General features: G+C 36.6%; 1 protein-coding gene across 1 annotated transcript in view; it reads left to right on the top strand.

Moving 5' to 3' along the window:
• Positions 1–20,147, top strand: part of AKAP6 (A-kinase anchoring protein 6) — a 434,750-nt gene that overhangs the window by 295,195 nt on the left and 119,408 nt on the right. Inside the window, exon 8 of the mRNA XM_040969476.1 lies at positions 10,860–11,008. Coding sequence (XP_040825410.1) covers positions 10,860–11,008 — 149 coding nt within the window. The remainder of the gene's footprint in view (positions 1–10,859; positions 11,009–20,147) is intronic.

Raw genomic sequence — 20,147 nt, 5'->3', positions numbered from 1 at the left:
AGGCCATCAGAGAATGTCAAGTGCCTCATCAGAGGATGGAAAGTAGATGATTTGACCATTCTCCTGGCCAAGCTTTGCAACATGTTCCTGGGCCAGTGGTAACCTTAGTCACACTAAGGTGAACTTGGTCAGCCAGGAGACTGGAAAGATTTTTCTCAGCTCCGTTACAATGAAGTCAATGATGTCTCAACTATCAAAACTATTCAAGTAACACACTCGGAACACTTTTCCCCACATCATCAAAGAACTGTTCCCTGTCCTCTGTCCCCAGATGCTGATGTAGTTTGATAGCAAAGGAGTGGCCCTCTCCCAGTTCCCAGTCCCCCTACCCCATGGACACAGGAATAAACAAAATTGAAATATTTGTCCCATCCACCTTGCTCCACACATGGACCATCCTCATCCCAACTGTTGACCCTACCCACTCTAATCAGAGACCCACATGCCATGTTTCCCTCTCAACTGTATAAACCTTAATAACAAATTAAATTAAATTTAAAAATGTATTTGCACCTTCCCCAGTTACCTCTGAATATGATAGCCAAGTGATTAAGAATATTCAGGAACAAGTAAACAGAAAATCAAGCTTTGTAAGCTCTGAATAGCAGTGATCACCACTCTATCATAAATATACAAACAACTGCAAGGGAATCACTTATAGAGCACACACTCTCTCTCCCTTCCTCCTTCTCTCCTTCTTTCTCCCCCTCTCTCCCTCTCTCTCTCTCTCTCTGTATGTCTCATGTATCAGAGGATGGCTCCATTAGTGCCTTTAAAATTTGATGAAATTGAAGTAAAGAAGGAAAAGTGTGTTTGTGTGTTTTGAGGTTTAGTTTAGTTTCTCAAGTGTCACTTTTGAGTGTACTATCATAAAGTCAAGTTAGACAAGGCTTTTATTTAAGTTAATACTTTTTTTTTAAAGGAGTTTCCATTTAGTTTCTGTTGGTATTATAAGTATTCTTCACATTTATCATCAGTGTTTGCCTTTTCCTCTTACTGATCTGTTCCGTGTTTCTTCTCCTTGTCTCAATCCATCTTGTTGTGATTCCTCCTCTTCAGCATGTATAAATTGGTTTCCAAGGTTCTGACATCTTCCTTGCATAAACTGGGGCCCTGTAGGAAACTTGAACTTTGCATAGTCTCCCCCTGTCTGATATCTAGACCTGTAGGAAATAGACCAAGAAGAGTGATGGAAATAGATGATCGAAGTGAAGACCAAAGATGTAGGTGTGCTTTTCCCTTCTCTTCGAACCCATCAGTATTAGAGATTTCTGCCCAGAGCTTTTCTTAAAGTTATCTTATAGATTAATGCAATTCAGTCTTTAAGTGAGGAATGTTAAAATTCATGAACTTGGATATGTTCTTATTCTATGTTAAGTTGTTAATGCCTGTGACTATTTGATGTGAATGAGTATATTAGGTGTTTTTCTAATTCAACAACTAATAAGAGTAGAGACAGAGGAGTGAATAAGGGTAGTGAGGCACTTGTGAGTGAAGGGTCTTGCATATGACTGAGAATTATTGAAAATATTCTTATCCAACATCTGGGTATTTAGCTGGTTCACAGTAGGTGTACTGTACTCCATTGGGCTTTCCCAATTAAACACCAGTATCTGCTTTTACATAATTATTATGACTTAGAAAGTGGATCGATAACCAATTTATTAAAAAGCAAAGACTTTTCTCCTAGAAAAAAATTTTTGTATTTCCTATATATTGATTTTAAATAAAATGTCTATTATGTTTTTTAAATTACGTAATTTCCTTTCTTCATCTTCATATTTTTTTTGTTTCCAATGGACCACAACTCATTATAATATCTAGCTAAATGTATTTTCTTTCTTTTAAATACTTTTATATTCTCATCTGTTTTTATGGCATGTTGCTGCATGTCTCCAGAGGCACACAGCATTTTTATATTCAAGTAAATTTATATTAGTTACAGTCTCCAGCTGTTTTAGATATAGGATCATTTCCTGTTGGTACTGTTTCCAGGACGATTCTTTCTTTCCTTCACAAAAATGAAAAATGTAATTTAGCAAAGACATTCTATAATTGCCTTCATATCTAGCAAGGTATCTAGCAATCTAAATACTTTATTTTATTTAAAACACCTGTCTACATAATATCTTAGAGATTGTTCAGAGCTGTATTATCTTTTGGTAAGGCAGCTGTTGCCATTTTTATTTAATTTACAAGAAATCAACAGAAACTATCTCCTTAATAATAAGTCTTCTACTACTATGCCATAGATACGATTTTTTTTTTAAATAAGAATTTTTACATGTGTGGAGGGAGGCTTGTAATTAATTTGATCTTTTCAGACTGGGAAAGACCACTATTTTTAAAATCCCAATGGGAACATTGGTAAGGACTGTAAAATTTTTTTGATATCTTTAATATATTATAATGAAAGTAGTGGCATGCTGCTGTACTCATACAACTAGACTCCTGGTGGAATCACATTTTGATTCTTAGACTCCTGTTATCATTTGCCAATAATGCATTGTATTTTCATTTGCAATAAAAATGTAAAATCTGGATTATGAAGCCTTTGGGTTGATTAAAGTTGGTTTGTTGTTGTTCTTGTTCTTGTTATTTCTCAGAAAATACATAGCAGAAGATGGTGGCAGGTTTGGTAAAAGCTGATTGTCTTGAGGTGATAGTGATTTGGGATTGTAAAAGAATGCATCTGTGAAGTGTTTATTGTGTATGACACAGCCCAAAATGAAGTGTTTAATTTTTAATACATTATTATCAGTTTAGACTCCACTGAATGCCAAAAAAAAAAAAAAAAACCTAAATGAGAAGGTTTACCTTTCCCAGCAAAGCAATCAAAATATTCCTTTTTGGAGCACTAAGAGTATAAAAGGGAAATGATTATGGTTCCCTAGTGATATACTGTTATGATTGACAGGAAAAACCAACACGCATGCCACCTGAGACATCTTGTTCAGGAACTTTCTGGAGGGTAGTAAATTGGTGTTGGCACACACACAAAAAAATAAAATGACTTGATTCAGCACTTTTCCATTCCAAATCCCCAAACACTGAAGAAAGAAGTAAATATTCATCAAATGATCAAAATTTATATTGATTTTATTCTACATTAGCAGCTCAAAGTGGAGATTCTTGACAGGGTAGATGTCGGTTTGAATGATTCTCTTTGAAATGAGGATATAGGCACTGAACTGAGCGCTACCGTGCATTCCTGAACCACAGGCACTGATGATTAGAACCCTAGGAGGCTAAATTTTTAAAGAAGAACGGCATAAAGGCACACTTGTTCAGTTCTGTTTTGATAACTGAATTGTTATTATTAGTATGTAAAATAATTCTTGTTGTTCCTGCTTCATTCCTTCCTTGCTATCAGTGTCTAAGAACAACTGTAGAATTTCAGAGCAGTGGAGTACATGCCCTTATAGTCACAGTTAATGGTGATATTTGCCAGTGTGATTGTACTTGGGAGGGAACTGCCAGTCCTGCAGGGCAAGAGAAACAAAGATTGTATCTTTGCATTATACATCTTTAATTTTTAGTTTCTGCCAGAAAGTAAATAAGGATTTTCTGTAGTGGAATTTCAAAGACGGGAATAAGAACACAGCAGTCTGATGTAAACACAGACTTGATGCCCGTGCCATTGTGCAAGATTTGCTTAGGAACCAGCGATGGAGAGACAGACAATTCTGATCATCCCCTCCAGTCTACACAATGCAGTCACACCTGCTTTCTAGCCCCACCCATGACAGAAAATGCTGAATTTTATAAGAACTTAAAGTACCAAAACAAAGTGATGAATGAAGTGCTCCTTAAAGATAACTACATGATCCATTTGTTGTTTGTGTTTGTGGGTTGGGGGCATTGTTGTTGTTGTTTTTCATACATATTTCTTCTGTTATTAAAATAGAAGAAAATGATAATAGTGTTAATGGATGATTTCTCTACTTAGCTTAAATGATATTTATCTAATATCATTAAGGATATAGCTTTAAAATTGAATTTTCTAATTATGATAATGTGAATGTTTTTAATGGTTATCAAACAACATCAAGGCAATAGAAATAAAATTGGCTTTTTAAGGTAATCACAATACTTTTGACTTTAGTCAGTTGTGTTTTGCATAACAACTTGCAATCTATAAATAAACCTTGAGAACCCACAGATTCTCTGGATCTGCAAGTATGACCACAGTTTTGATTACCAATGAACAAAACTCAGTATATAAAAGGTCTTTGCTCAGTAGTAGTATTGTAATGACTTTGAGGTTCTTTGTTAAATATTTCTATATATTCTTAATTTTTACCTATTGAAGGAAAGGATGCATATTTTAATACTTTTATAACTATCCAATGATAACAGCAGCATTATAACAAGCCTACTAAGTGTTTCTGTGGTAACATTTTTGAGGTAAAATATTGGTCTTATTCTAGAATGAATATTTCAGATTCTATTATGTAATATATCTTCTCTGTGATTCTTCATTTTATATTCACTGAGGGCAGACACTGTTTCTGACCCAAACTTAGATTCTGCACAATGTATTTCTAACAAGAGACACTCAAGATACATTTATTAATTATTAATTAATATTATTAATTATTAATTAATTATTAATAATTAGTTACACTCCATTAAAGTAAATTGCTCCCTTGCACTATGATTCTGTGTTCTGGTTCTATGGTAGGAGGCTTGACACCCTACTCAGTCATGTGTACAGGGCTGGGAGAGTGACACAATGTTCATACTCAATGTGATGCCACATTTTCTTTATACTTGGCCAGCACGGAACTAATCATGTAGTAAAACATGTCCATGGAGAGTTCTTCTCTGGACAAAGGAAATACCCTATAAATTCAAGCCCGAAGGCAAAATATCTGGGGAAATTATGAACCACCAATAATGACAACAAAAATCATGAGGAGGAAATACTATCAAAGTTTCAAATCTAAAACTATAAAAGTTTCAAATCTAATCCTAGGATGAGTATGGAGAACCTTGCCAAACAAAAGAGTGCAGGTTTCCAAGTGTAGATTCTGATCAACCCTGGAAGTCCTTGGCAAGGCTCGTGGGGATCTTTAGGCCTGAAGGTGTTTCCAGAAAAAGGAATCCATGTGGGCTAGGATGTTGTGCAGGAGGGAAGATGGAAGGAATAGTAAATATTTATTTAAATAAAAGAAGGAAAATGTATGCACTTGGAGATATTGAAACCAAGGTTTAAAAATAAAAGATTGTGGTTAAAGTTGGGGGAATATTCCCAAATGACAAAATTATTGCCAGAAAAAATAGGCGATCCCCTTGTTTTTACTGAAGGATTCACATGGTTTTTCAGAGCAAGCATGAATTTTCTTCTAAACACAAACTGTGGCATTGAGGGATGTTTCTTCAAAAGTCCCATACAACTGTTGGATTAAAAAACACAGTTTTGTTTTTTCCTATAAAATAGTAAAGCAAGTGACATTTTTTCAATTGTTTTCTTTCATAGAAAAATAATTGATATTTACCTTCCCTCAAAAAACACCAACAAATTTAAAATAATTTTTATATTTATTTGTTTGTTTAATGTGAACGGCATAGAGGTAGGGAAAGTGAGACAATTATCTCTAATCTGCTTGTCTACTCCCCACATGCCTGCAATAGCCAGCGCTTGGCCAGGCAAAAGCTAGAAGTCAGAAACTTATCCTGGTCACCCATAGGCATGGCAGAGGCTCAATCAGTTGGGGCATTTCCCCCTGCCTCCCCTGGACTTTATCAAGAAACTGGATTAGAAACAAAGCAGGCAGGTCTTGAAACAGACACTCTGTTTTTGATACTGGAGTCATAAGTGGTGCCTTAAGCTACTGTGCTTCAACATCAGCTCCCAAAATAAAAGGACTGTGACTTGTTTCCTGATTAAATTATCTCTGATGCTTCAGGTGCCGAATACATACGAAATGAAGGGAGGAAGCATGCTACTAATGATGAGTAGCAAAGCAACTGTAGCTGGTGTCAGAAGAGAAGGCAGCACTTCTATGTTTCTTAGGCTGCAAAAACAAAATACCGCAGCCTGATGTTTAAGCAACAGAAATGTCTTTATCATAATTCCAGAAGCTGGAAATGCAAAAGCAGTTTATCATTGGTTTGGGTTCTGGTAGGGGCTGCCTCCTTGGCTTGTAGACAGTCACCTTCTCACTGCATATCCTATCACCTTTTCTCTGTGTGGGCACACTTCTACCTGGGATGTCCTTTCCTCAACTTAGCAAAGGCACTAATCCTGTTGGATGAGGATCCCATCCTTGTGACCAAATTTAGCCTTAATTATCTTCTTAATATTTTATATCCAAATATAGTCACATTGGTGGTTATGACTTCAGCAAAAGAATCTGGGTGGAAAGGGATGCAGTGCAATCTATATAGTTTGATGTTAAAGGTTTGCTCAAGGTACCAGTTAATAGAATTTCTCAGACATTCCCACACTTGCATTCTGGGCTTCTACCTGAAAGGAACTGCTGATTCCTTTCTCCAGGAGGAGTGCTCAAAGTTTACCAAACAGCAGGAGCTGTGCAAGTGGCTAGCCTATGGCATCAGATGACTGTGGTCATGACAGAAAAAGTTTATTCCTCATGCCCCTAAGTTCTGCTTGTTATTCTTTGCACATGCCATGTCTTTTCATGATTCTGGGAGCCTAAACAAATGTGTTAACAGCACAGCTATCAAGTTTTCACTGCCCAGCTTTACATTTAAGCAAATACTTTATTTCTTATTCTCCCTTTACAATCATTTCTCATGGCATGCTGTTAGTCGGCAGGGCTCTCTCTACTTGCTCATCCAGGAAATAAGACTTTGTTTCATTCTTTCTTCAGCCCAAAGTTCCTGATGCAGCTGTTAAAACATAAGAAAGTTTTCTTGAACATAGAAATAAATAGCTATTTACTGAGTCCTCTGCCATCCTCCAGATGCCACTGAGGTACTGGGAATGCAAAATGGTAAAGGAAATAAGAGCTTGGAGTCAAGAGATTGAGACAGGAAAAAAAACATCAACCACCAAATGCAAGAACTTTAAATTCTGATGTGTTCTGTAAAAGAAACAAATAATTTGTTTTGATCCATTCAGGGAAAGTCTGAGAAGGAACATATCAGTTATGAACGGAAGGATGAGCAGACATTAATACAAGAATGTTGCAGAGAAAGAAAAAATAGATACAAAAATCTTGAGTTATGGAGGAGTTGTATACAGAAGAGCATACGAATTGAAAAACCGCAGGGATAACAGACATGGTGATCTAGAAGAAGACATGTAGGAAGTGAGGGCTGAGGTAGATAGTGATATAGTAATAAAATTTTGTCAGCTATGGAGACAAGTTTTTTAGGTCAGTGTGAATGTGGTATGAGACCAGTTCATGTTTTATGAAGATTACTCTGGCTACTATAAGGGAAACATGGATGTGATTGTTGTGCATGAAGGGTGATACATGGTTGGAAAGTAACTGTTATGCTGCAGGTGGAAGGTCATAAAGACTTGAACTGGGATGACAGCAGGGCAGGTTGAAGAGCATACTAGAACCAACAGTTTCTGGGGTAAGAGAAGTCAAGGATGACTCTCAGGTTTTTGACATAGGTAGTACATTATGTGTTTATTTAAAAGCAAAGATTAAATACTTAAAGGTTTAAGGGAAGTAGCAAAGATGAGAATGAACCATTCTGTTTTGAACAAGTAATGCATTTAACAACATCAGGGATTGATTGGTACATTAATGTAGAGCTCAGAGGGGGGGATTAGAAGGCATTCATATACAAACAGCATTTAAATCCCTGAAAGAGAATGTGGATGAAGAGCTATAGAATCAAGCCCTGAAACAACATACTACTGATCTCAGCTGTGTTTCAAAAAGATGCGTTAATGAACAATATAGAATATGAATTTGGGGCTGGAAGAGAGGGAGGAAAGTGGAAAAACTGAGAATCAGTTGTGTTGGGTGAGTCAACAAACAATGCAGGCTTAGACCACAGTAATTGTGGACTGAACCTCTCCCTCTCTCATCATGCGCTCTTTTCAGTTTTATTCTTATTTCACCTTTTTTTTTTTTTTGCTGCAAGTTTTACTTCAAGATTTGTATTTCAGTCCCAGTATGTCCATCTGCTGCTAGACAGTTGATTCTGGTTGTCCCACCAGTGATTCAAGCTTAAAGATTTAAATCTAGCTTACTTCTACCACCTGTTCATATTGATCTACATATACTCCTACAGAGGACACAGCCCTCAGTGATGAACAAAAAAGGTGATGGATGTGTCACTGAGTCTTTTCCCATTTTTATTTCTTTAGTTAGCTGCCAAATCCTGAAGATCACATATCCTTAATATTAATTAGGTTAAAATTTATTTGTAAAATATTTTCAGATTTAAAAGTAGGTTACAGATGTTAAGAAAATCCTTTATTAGGTAGTATTACTGTTTTCTGAGAATTCTACTTTTTTCCAGATCTCCTCTTGAAAGTTTATCTTTGGACTAAGCTATAGGATGAGAAAATTTCAGACAGTCCACAGAGAGATTTAGACTGGCAAAGTCATTCAACCATAGCAGAAGGAACTACTCTGGTTCTATTTTTATTAGCACATTTAGGAATGAATCACTGAAAGCTGAGAGAGAGTGAGATGGATTGAAAAGACCCAGGCCATCTAATTCATCTCCTTGTTAGTGCAGGGAAGTTTTCTATGCCAGATGCCTGTGAAATATTGTGCAATAAAAGCCCAAGATTACAGCATTTCAATCATTTCTCTAAGATGACTAATTGTCTTTGAAGGTGCTCTCAGCTTCGTTCTTGTTTCGTGTATCCCTGCTACATGGGAGGTGTTTCCTCTGGTGCACCGAGGTGTCTATGAAGAGGATCTGCTGCTTCTGTAATGAAGACAAGTCTACACTACTTCTCTTTTCATGATGCTTTCTGAGACTGGGACAGACCTTTGTGAGATCATTACTGAGAAGGAGCTGTGGTACAGTGTGTTACTTAGGAAGGTTTCAAAAGTACCAGAAGCCTCTAAGCATCAGACATGTCCCTTAGCACCAAGTATGGATGCATTGTTCTCATGGCCTTTCTAATGGAATACTCAGTATAAAGGATGTCCTCCTCAGTATGCCCTATACTTTGTGGTAGGAAAATGAGGGGGAAAAATTTGGGAGAAGTACTGTTTTTAACTTCTTATCTTATACTATAAGACTCTGTATGTCCTTTTGCAAGATACATCCTGATGTATTTCTAATATTGACTGTAATGTTTTAAATGTTTTTGAGTCAGTAGGAATTATTTCTGCATTTCCTGTGTTTATGAACCTCTTAGTTTGCACTTCACAGTGTGTTTCATTAACATTCTGCATACCACCTTTTCCACATTCTTTATAAAATGCAAAATGACACTAATCTAGCATTGCCTTTGTGCTTTTCCATCAGCAACACCTACATCCAACTGAATATACTCCAACTAACGTTATTCTGTGCTTATAGTGTTTGACATAATTCTTAACCTGGTTGTGCTTATGCTTGTCCAAGCTAATTGATTTGAGTATGAAAAGTCACATAAACCAGTAGATAAGTTGCAATTTTGAACTGATTTCTGACACTTCAATTAAAACTGTTCTAATTTTAACCTTGTTTCTTTTAAGTTCTTCCTTGCCAGTATACTTCATTAATAACTATTTGCTTATGAAAAACAACAGCATGGGAGTTCTACAATAGTTTGAAACTTTGCTTTTGTCAACCTACTTATGATATTTAAAGCATCCCAATTTGACCCATAAGCCATCATTTTATAATATTTGGATTTTCCTTCACAGCTAACTGTGTAATACCAGAATCCAGACAAAAGGCATTGGTTGGCTCTGGATACTAAAAATAGGTCATATCTAAGTTGACTTTTCATGTTATAGACTCTCCAGCCAACCCAGAACTGTTTTCTTAGAATATCCACTTTAGGGTTTATCAGAAATGCTAACAAATGTGTTTGAATGTAATGTAATACACTAAATGAAAATAAAACTTTAGGATCCCCAACATACATGAACTCAGAATTTCCCCGAGAAGACTTCATTCTTGGTCTCATCTGGTGTTCTAGGGAACCCTAAAGCCATAGAGATTACAACATCTGCAATAAATAAAGCTTCTTTTCAATACATTTCCATGCCAAATATTATTCAGCATTCTTTTGTCCTTGGTTTGATGGAAAACAGCATGGTGAGCTTACTACCTCTCCATTACTACATTGAGCTCCAAGAAACTATGAAACATGTAACAATCTAAACCTGCATATTAGAAAAACAATTTCTTCTACATTAAAATTGTTCAGGCTAAAAGAGAATCAACAGAATGAAATAAAGGAAGTCTGTTGTTACTGTGGGAGAAATAGTTATTATAGAAATAGCAATTAATCATAGGCTTTTTATTATCCTTGTATTATCCTCAGGAAAGATAAATGTTCACTATATAAATATATATATTCACCATAGAGAAACATTCAATATATATATTCTTCTGTATGAACTGGGGGATGTTGAGAAATGTTACATATGTGACAATATATGGAAGAATTGTATTAAGGAATTTCACAGAATTTTTATGTACAGTCTTATTTGGTATTATGATTTTAGGCATATTTGTGATACTTACTGAGTCTTCTGGGAGTTCATTTACTCAGATAATATTTTAAGGAAGAACTTTTAAGATTCAATTCTAGAATATAATTCTGCAATACGCCAAGCTGATTGCATTAAATCCAATCCCAAAAGCAGCAGTATAATGATGTGAACAATTTCTGTTCTTTGGGCTGTCACACTTCACCTTAAATGTATTCCTTCTGGATTAAAGCAGCAATTCCTCTTTGTTTCTCTCTCCAGGCTGAGGTTCAACTATGCTACCTGGAAGCACAAAGAGATGCTGTTGAGCAGATGTCCCTCAAACTGTACAGTGAGCAGTATACCAGCAGCAGCAAGAGGAAAGAAGAGTTTGCTGATATGTCAAAAGTTCATACGCTGGAAAGTAATGGGTAGGGAACTATTTTTTGGTTGTTTTATTCCCACTATTCTGCCTTTTCAATGATTTTACACCGATAGGGCTTAGGCAGACATTCTTCCCCAGCTAACAGGTAAGGAGAACAATAGATGAGCCAATTATGTTCTTTTCCATTCGAGGTGGGATTGATGCTGTAGATTTTTCTCTTTTGTTTTTTACTCACATAAAGTAAACAACACAGATGTGGGAGCATAAGTGATACTTCCCAATTTAACCTCCCTTCTACTCCTGTGTCCCACCCACTCTCCTCCTTCCCATTTCTTAAAAAATTTTTTTTTTTACAATGATGTAGTTTCATTTTCAAGATTTGAGGAAATAACAAGTAGGGAAAAGTAAGTGTATCTATACAGGCTATGAAACAATAATCAAATCTCAAAAATGCCCTTCTCATATTCATTTTTCTGGTATTCTTTATAACTTACCACAAATCACGGGAAAATGTGCTATTTATCTTTTTGCTACTGGCTTATTTCAATAAGTTTAATTGTTTCCAGTTACATTCATTTTGTTGCAGAATATTGCCTTCCTTTTTATGGCTAAGATGTATTCCGTAGTGTGTATATGCCACATTGTTTTTTTTACCAGTCATCTTTTGATGGACATCTGGGCTAATTGCCATATCTTAACTATTGTGAATTCCATTGCAGGTGGCTGTGGATTAGTCAGTTGATGTCATAAAACCTAGAAATAATCTTTCATCACTAGCTTTTTTTTTTTAATTTTTGGGACCATAGTGTGCCTTTAGTGTTGATTTTTTTCATCTATATACCTTGTTTTGATGTATTTTCTTTTTAGACTACATGATTTATTTTAATATCTAATTGAAGAAATCTGAAATACTAGAGCCTCACTGGAAGATTGGGAAAATATCATTTTCTTGAATAATAGAAGTATAGCAATTGTTTAGAGATGTTGGACTAGCTATTTAGCTTTACATACAGTTAGAGGGACTGGCCCGAGGGCACGGTAGGTTAATCCTCTGACTGTGGCACTGGTATCCAATGTGTGTATCTGTTTGTGTCTTGGCTGCTTGACTTCTGATCCAGCTAGTAGCCTGGGAAAACAGCAGATGATGGTCCAAAGCCTTGAATCCCTGAACCCCTGTGGGAGACCCAGAAGAAACTTCTGAGACTAAAGAAACATTCCAGGTCTTACCGCTGTAGTTATTTGGGACTAAAACAACATATGGAAGATCATTCTCTTTCTGACCCTCCCTCTGTCTTTGACTTTGCAGTTAAATCCTTGCAGGCCCAATGCGCTAGCCTAGTGGCTAACGCCCCTACCTTGCACATGCTGGGATCTCATATGGGCCCGGTATGTGTCCCAGCTGCTCCACTTCCTATCCAGCTCCCTGCTTGTGGCCTGACAAAGAAGTTGAGGACAGCCCAAAGCCTTGGGACCCTGTATGCATGTGGGAGACCCAGAAGGGGTTCCTGGCTTCTGGATTCAGCTCAGCTCAGCTCCAGCCACTGCAGCCACTTGGGGAGTAAACCAGTGGATGGAGGATCTCTCTGACTTTCCAAAATAAATAAATAAACAAATAAATAAATCCTTAAGTCATTTAGAATAAGACAATAACATTTCAACCTTGTATGGTTTGTTAAAGGACCCAATTTCTTAGGTAATCTATCTAGCCTGAGACATGTAACTGTATTGATATAATACTGTCTACTCATACTATTAAATGGTTAATTCATATGTTACAGTATTTCCAAATGTCTGTAAAGTTATACAAACACTGTCTATATTTTCCCTTTTCTAATTCAATTTTAATATTTGGTAGCTATTTATTAAAGAATAAGAGTGCTGATAAAATTTAATTATTTAATAGTTTTAATGACTTGATAATAATCATACTCATAAACACAGAAACCTATTTCACTTCTGTGCTTGAGCTATACAGCAAGAAGGCAAAACTGTTCCCTAAAGTGGTATTACTTGTTAATAACTTCATATAAACCTCTAGGGTGTTACTGTAGCCAAACCATTTTCTGAAAAAGAAGGAGGAAGGAGGAATTTCTTGCAATTTTGTTTAAAGTTGCTGATAGTTTTGACTGGATGTCCAATCCTCATAGAGTCTCTTAGGTTAAATTAAGCAGAAGGATAATAAATTCTTTCTGGGGTCTTAATAATAAGAAAAACAGATCTTTGCTATAATTCTGTTAGGATGTAAGGAAATGTTTTTTAAGTTTTCAAATTTACTTACTTGTATAATTTGTTGTTCTATCATCTTTTAAATAATACATCAGATATACTATGTAAATAGTGAGCTCTTCTTTCTTAATTCAATATACATTTATTTTAAATCTTTCTGTATATTATTTGCAAGGCAGAGTTACATAAAGATGAATGGGGGGAGAGAGAGAGATACAGTAAGAGAACAGTCTTCTGTCTACTGGTTCACTCTCTAAGTAGCTGCACTAGCTAAGGTTGGGCTAGGCTGAAACCAGGAGCCTGGAACTTCATCTGAGTTTCCTTTGTGAGTGACAAGGACCCAAGTACCTGGGTTATCTTCCAGTTCTTTTCCATGGACATTCCCTGAAGAGCTAGATCTAAAGTGGAGCAACGGGACTTGAACCTGAGCTCATACTTGAGCTGCATACATATGATGCCAGCATCACAGATTAACACATTGCATTTCACTGTAAGCTCCACTAGACACATACCAAAAGAAAACCATAGCAGCAAGTAGGAGAGAAAGGGTTAAATCTTGGACCATGCACAATGAATTGTTTGGAGACCTTAATAAACTTTAATTTCTCTGGTTGCCTAAGTAGTCTCTTGTGTATGTACAAGCACAAATTTTAGGTCACATTTTTATGTTTTCTAAAAGCCCTGGAGGTTGGACAGCACCTCGTGCTTCTGACCTCAGATTCCAAGGACCCAACCTGCATACTTACTCAGGCCTCTGCAAATCAGAAATCTACCCTGGGGATTGCTCAGCTAACAACAAGCATTGTTCTGTGCAGTGGGAGGAGGTGAACTAGCTTGAGAGCCCTTGTTCATGCTTCTTGGGGTGCTGAAGGGTGTGCATTGTCAGAGATTTAAGAGTGATCTGAAGAAATGCCAGCTATTTAATACTAAAGACAAAGCCATATACCCCTTTCTGTTTTCTGTTAACATACAGAAAAGCATTGTTTGAGAAATGCATGTGGGTGAGGTTATCTAGGGTGTTGTGCCCTTAAGACTTTCTGTTCCCACGGTCAAATCCTTATTTCTAAAGGCTTCAGAACATAACATGACCTTGCAAAAAATTATCTCTTTCAATGACATACAAACTTCATTAACTGTTCCTTTGGTTATATAGAATGAGTGTTGTTTTCAAAAAGTAATTGTGGAAGCAGTGTGGGCTTTCCATAGTTATTATTCCATTATTATTATTATGGAATAATATATATGTGGAATAATATATATATATGATATGATATATATATATATACACACACACAATATAGGGCAGAAAAATGAAGGTGATAAGTCAAAATATGTTTTCATTTCCTCCCCTTATCTTCATGAATGCTATGGTTCTATAGTAACGTATAATAGTCTAGGCTGTATGTAAAACATTGAAAAGTAGGCTAATTTAGGAAGGCCTCTGCTGATACACTGAACGGTGATATTAATTTCTGAGATTTTAGAAATAAATATGTAACCTCTGCTTTGATAGAAAGGTGTGAATCAAAATGATGTTTCATAGCTTATATCCAACTATGAATTGTGCAGTTAGCTGTCAGGAATATACCTGGCAGGGGGATTTCCCCTGCACATATGTGAAGCAATGTGGGTTCCAGAACCAGCATGTGTACCTTAGGAAGACACTTGACCGTGGTTCCGAATCTCCAGGTACAGCCAGTGCTCTCATAGGCCCAGCAGTGTGCAGTCTGTGGTCTCAGTGGTAGCAGGAGGCAGTACGTCTTGATTGTGGTGAAAACATTTGTCAATGGTTTAGTTTCTTTCATCCATTCAGCATTCGCTGAGGGTTCACTCTAATGCCCTGAGCAGTTTGTCAAGGATACCTACCTTCCATGTATTTTGTAAAGTGCAGCCATATTTTTTAGACAATTCTTCTGTGGAGATATTGTCTGATTTCATTTTTTAAATGAATTTTAGGGATGTTCTTCATTTCCTTAGGAAGCATTCTACTTGCTGTCAATGATTAGTATAAACTATGAGCTGTGCCTTTGGCTCCATGTGAGAATTAGAGAACTGAGTAGCAAAAAAGGCTGGATGACTTCCTTGTCTGAGAGAGATTTTAGATGGAGCTAAAACCTAAATCCAGGTAAAAAAAAAAAAGTGATAGTCAATTCATTAATCACACTTTGCCTTCATTCTTCAGATTTCAGATAGACCCTCAGTAAACTTCTCCCCTTAAATACTGTGTTGTACATTTTCCTGTTTGGAATCTATGTTAGAATACCTTCCTACTATGGAGAAATGAAAGGGTCTTAAAGGGATTTCATTACAATCACACAAAAGGTTGGGCAGAATAGTCCAAAGGAAGTTTAAGTCAAAAGCAACATGAACTCATCCATTAATTGAACAAGTATTTTTTTAAGTACTTGTTATATGTCAGCCTCCTATATGAAGCGCAAAGATAAAAAAAAAAGAATAGCAAAAATGGTCTCTATTCTTGTGAAATTTATTTTGAAAACAACAAAAAATAAAGGCTTTCAGGTGTTAAGTTTGAAAGCTGTGGGAGACAGGGGACAGGCGCCTTGAGAACATAACTCAGTTCTGCCCTGTCCAGGAGAATTAGAGCAGATCTGAAAAGGCATAGATGGGTCTGGAGAGGATTTCCAAAAGAAGCCTAGAACATGGGAAGACCTTTTCGATTTAACCTAACAAACACATGGTGAGTGAATAACTATGAAAAACAGGCTACAATTTCTGCTTTCATGGATTTGCAGTCTAGCTGGAGAGTGTGGCATTAAACTTATGTTTGCATGGGCAGTGTGAGGAGAAGCAGAGGATTCCCAGGGAGCCTCAAGCACACAGGATGGCTCATGAGGCCGGCCTGCATTGCTGTATTTACTGAATCCTCTCTTGTATCTGGTGCTGTGACTGGCATAGATTGGGTGCTGGATGAATGCACACATGAATGAGTAAGTGAATTGAATTGGACCTAGGAGAGAGGGGGGAAAAAAAGATATGGAATCATCAGACTTCCTCCTTTTCCATGGACTGGAGCATGGGGCAGGAAGTTGGAGATGTGGAAAAGTAAGACTTGGGAAGAATCTGAAGTCCACATTCTGGAGTTGATTATGGAGTTCATGTTTCTTAAACAGAACCCTGCATCAAAATCATCTGTGAAGCTTCCAGGCAGAAGGAGATCTGCCTCCCCTTGCGTGCATGGGAATGGATGCTAACAATGGAAGAAGCTCCTGGCTCCTGGCTTTGGACCAGTCCAGCCTTGGCTGTTGCTCCCATTTGGGGAGAGAAACAGCAAATGGAAAGGAAAACCTCTTCCCCTGCATTGTAACTCTGTCTTTAAAATAAATGAGACAGATATTTATTTTGAATAAAGAGCCAACTTTATTTCTCTAAATTTAGGTATATTTAACCACCTGTGAAAGAATATAATCACCCTGGATTTGTCTCCTGTGAGGTCTTACTGGCTTTCTGCTGAGCAACAGGCCCAAACTATCTGTGCAATTGTATAAACATTCATTCCCTTTCAAAATCTTACTCTCTTTCATTTTCTCTGTCTCACACACATGGATCATATTCAGTTTCTACTCGTTTCTACTCAGTGGATACTTTTGGAACACTACTTCATGAAACATTTTCTTTTTTGAAAGCACAGGTCATGAAATGTCTCTTTTACTTGCCTGTGTTGAAAACTCATAGATAAATCACCAGATAACCCAAAGAAACCTCACTTTCATTTACCCTTCTTCTTTCTTCTGACTCTTGTTCAATGTAATGGATAACTGACTAGTTAGTGTTCAATGCAGGCCCTTTTTGCTCCTTTCTCTGTACTTGGTATCATTAAATAGTAAGACAAGTATGCAGGGAAAAGGAACAAAATGTGCCTGATTACTTCTTTGGTAACTGATATTTTGACCACCGTGTGACTGCCAAAATAGGTTCTTCTGGGCTAAAGCAAAAATGTGGCATTTAGCTCAGCAGTTAAGACTCCAGGTGGGATATTGCACCCCATATCTGAATGCCTGCGTGTGAAGTCCTGGTTCTACTTCCAATTCAAGCTTTCTGTATGTGAGCATCCTTACTAGGGACATGTGCTGGTTCAAGTAGTTGTGTCCCTGCCATTTACATGGGAGACCTGGACTGAATTTTGGTCTCCTGCCTTCAGCTTGACCCAGCTACTGGTATTTTTGTATCTGGGAAGTGAAGCAGTGGGTGGAAATTCTTTCTGTCTCTCTGCCTTTTAAAAGCAAACAAAGTAAAAACCAAATAAACAAAAACCACTTTATCAATGGAGATTTACTCATTTGGGTTCACAACATTATAGCCTTATACTGTGGGAATACATTAAACTTATTATTCGCCTATGCAGCTTTCCACTTTCTTGCTATAATGCCAGGAGCCAACAAAGGCATAGCAGAGAAGTTTCTTTCTGGGTAAAATAAGTTCAAAATTGACAGTAACATCAAATACAAAGGTGTAGATAGATAGGTCCACAGAAAATCTGGTCCCTTCGTTTAAAAACAACTTCTGTACTCGTTTGGGGAGTTGATGAAGCGAGAGCAGTGTGGTCAGGACAATGAGAAGGCACCTAGGGGAATCCTAAACTACTTCATTTGAGGGTACAAGGCTTATGCCTTTTCTTTAGTTTGTTCCTTTGTTCATTTTCCCATCTCCTACCAAAATAGTTTTAAATTTCCCTATAAAAATATTGATGATAAAATGGGGTAAATGTTTCACAGAAGTGATTTAGGCAAAATTAAAATGTCTGTAAGAAAATAAGCAAATCCCTATTTTGTGCTTGTATTCTAAAAGGGCTGTGATTTGGCTATAAACTTTTCCTACCCCCAAAATGAGTGAAATCTCATTCATCATACAATTCACCATTTCCTAAGATTAAAAATAATATAAATCAAGTAAAAAACAGCTTCTTAGGCTATTAAGAACCGAAACGATTTTTCTCTTGTAGTAAGGAGAAAGACAGGTGTCTGTGATACTGCATCCCGGGAAGAGAACAATTCCCAAGGCGGCTCTTTGAAGTAGGCTGCAGAAGTGATGTTGACATATGAATCATTAAAAGTGGTTCCATAAGTAACTAAAATCCACTAGTTTGAACATGATACTCTCTGAGCGGGGTCAGTCTTCATGAAAAAGATAAATGAAGTCATCTTCAGAAAACTTTCCATATTTGGCTACTCAGTTTCGTTAGGGATTGTGAAATTGTCATTCCCAGATTGTTTACTCCTACCATAAATCAGAGGGTAAATATCCTTACGCTCTGTCAAATTTTGGATACCCACAAGGCCTAGAGTAGAGCATTTGTTTTTACGGAAGGTTGAATTGCCCAACCCACGCCAGCCTGCCAGTAGCCGACCTGGATCCAGTGTCCTTTTGGCATACAAATGATGATGTAGATAAGTTTGTCTCCTTTTTTCTTAACAGTAACAGCATCATCATCTCTCAAAATGTCTTATGAAGCACAATTCCCTCATTTGTTCCTTTAGCCATTAATTCTAAAACGTTTTCAGAATCTCTTCTGGTTTCTTAAATAGAATACAAGTTAGTGTCTTAAGTGAAAAATTTATGGAGTTTTGACTTCCCAGTAGCCTGACAATCCTTCATATATCCAGAAATTCATACTGAGATTTATAATTTTATGTGTAATCTATGGCAAGAATTTATGAATTATGTTATTAACAAGTTTATCAGCATGATTTTTTTTTCTTAGACATTTTCTCATATATGTGGGTATCGATACGAATGGAGAGAAGTACTGATTGAAAGAACTCCATATTCCTTGTTAGTTATTAATGGCAAAGGCAGCTACTTTTCTCATGAGGAATTTGCTCATGAATTTTCATTCAAAATAGTAAATTAGTGTCCACACTTTAATATGTTTAGAGTGGAAAGGGATTCTACATGCAACTGTGCATATCAGGCTCCATGTCTGGAAAGCTAAATTTTATTTTTAATGGCAATATAATTGGTCTGGGTGCCACTGATATACCTCCCTTCTGTGCTTGTGTGCTACATGGAGTAGAGAATGATGGGAAATTATGATCCATTAGTATTTGTTTTTACTTCTGTGAAGCACTTAAACTATATTTTTGTAGGATTTTTTTCACCACTCCCTTTAGTGTCCTTTTTATTGGAAACCAGAAGCAAACTTCCTTGGGCAAATAATGTGAGCAGTGAGCACTCAGTGAATATTTGGGGAAAAAATCAATATGCTAAAGAAGCTACGAAAATTGGATCATTTAATAGAACTCCCAGTATAGACAAGGTGGTATTTCAAGAGCCAGTCTGATGTTTTTAGATGTGTCCATGTTAAATGAACCATTAAGCATACAAAGAATTTTGAAGGCATATATATATATATATATTTTTTTTTTACCTGCCCAGACTTATGTAGTAAGCTGCAAAGAGATTTTAATGTTCTCTTCTCTTCAACTAATAATTGTGCTATTTTGATAATTTTTTAAATCTCGTTGTGTATTTTAATCGAAATTCCTTAGTGAGCCAAGCTGAAGCCTCATATATTCACACACACCTTCCATTGATTTCACTTAGGTGAAACTTTATTGTTTAAGCAAAGTTTCATTTGAAATGTTGAGTTAATGATGCTCACTTTAAATACCAGGGCTGCATGCATTTATGTATTGAGACACATAGCTAGTCAAACACAGCTCCCATCACAGTTTAAATCAAGGATTATTTCTTAAACTATTAGCTTTACAAATATTATATTGCCTTACAGTCAGCAAAAAATGATACTAAATATGCTTTCTGATATTTTATTTTTTGGCAAAAATTATTGGAATATTTAAAAATTTTATTTGAGTACACACAAAGAGAGAGACAGAGAGACAGACAGAGTTCCAACCTGCTGGTTCACTCTCCAGATGTTTATGATGATCAGGGTTGGGCCAGCCCAAAACCAGGAATTGGGAACTCAGTCTAGGTTTCGC

This window comes from Ochotona curzoniae, unplaced genomic scaffold (assembly GCF_017591425.1).
Source record: "Ochotona curzoniae isolate NIBS_2020 unplaced genomic scaffold, NIBS_Ocur_1.0 scaffold_4701, whole genome shotgun sequence".
Classification (NCBI taxonomy): domain Eukaryota; kingdom Metazoa; phylum Chordata; class Mammalia; order Lagomorpha; family Ochotonidae; genus Ochotona; species Ochotona curzoniae.
Note: the sequence above shows the minus strand (reverse complement) of the source record. Positions and strands in the feature narration are given on the sequence as shown.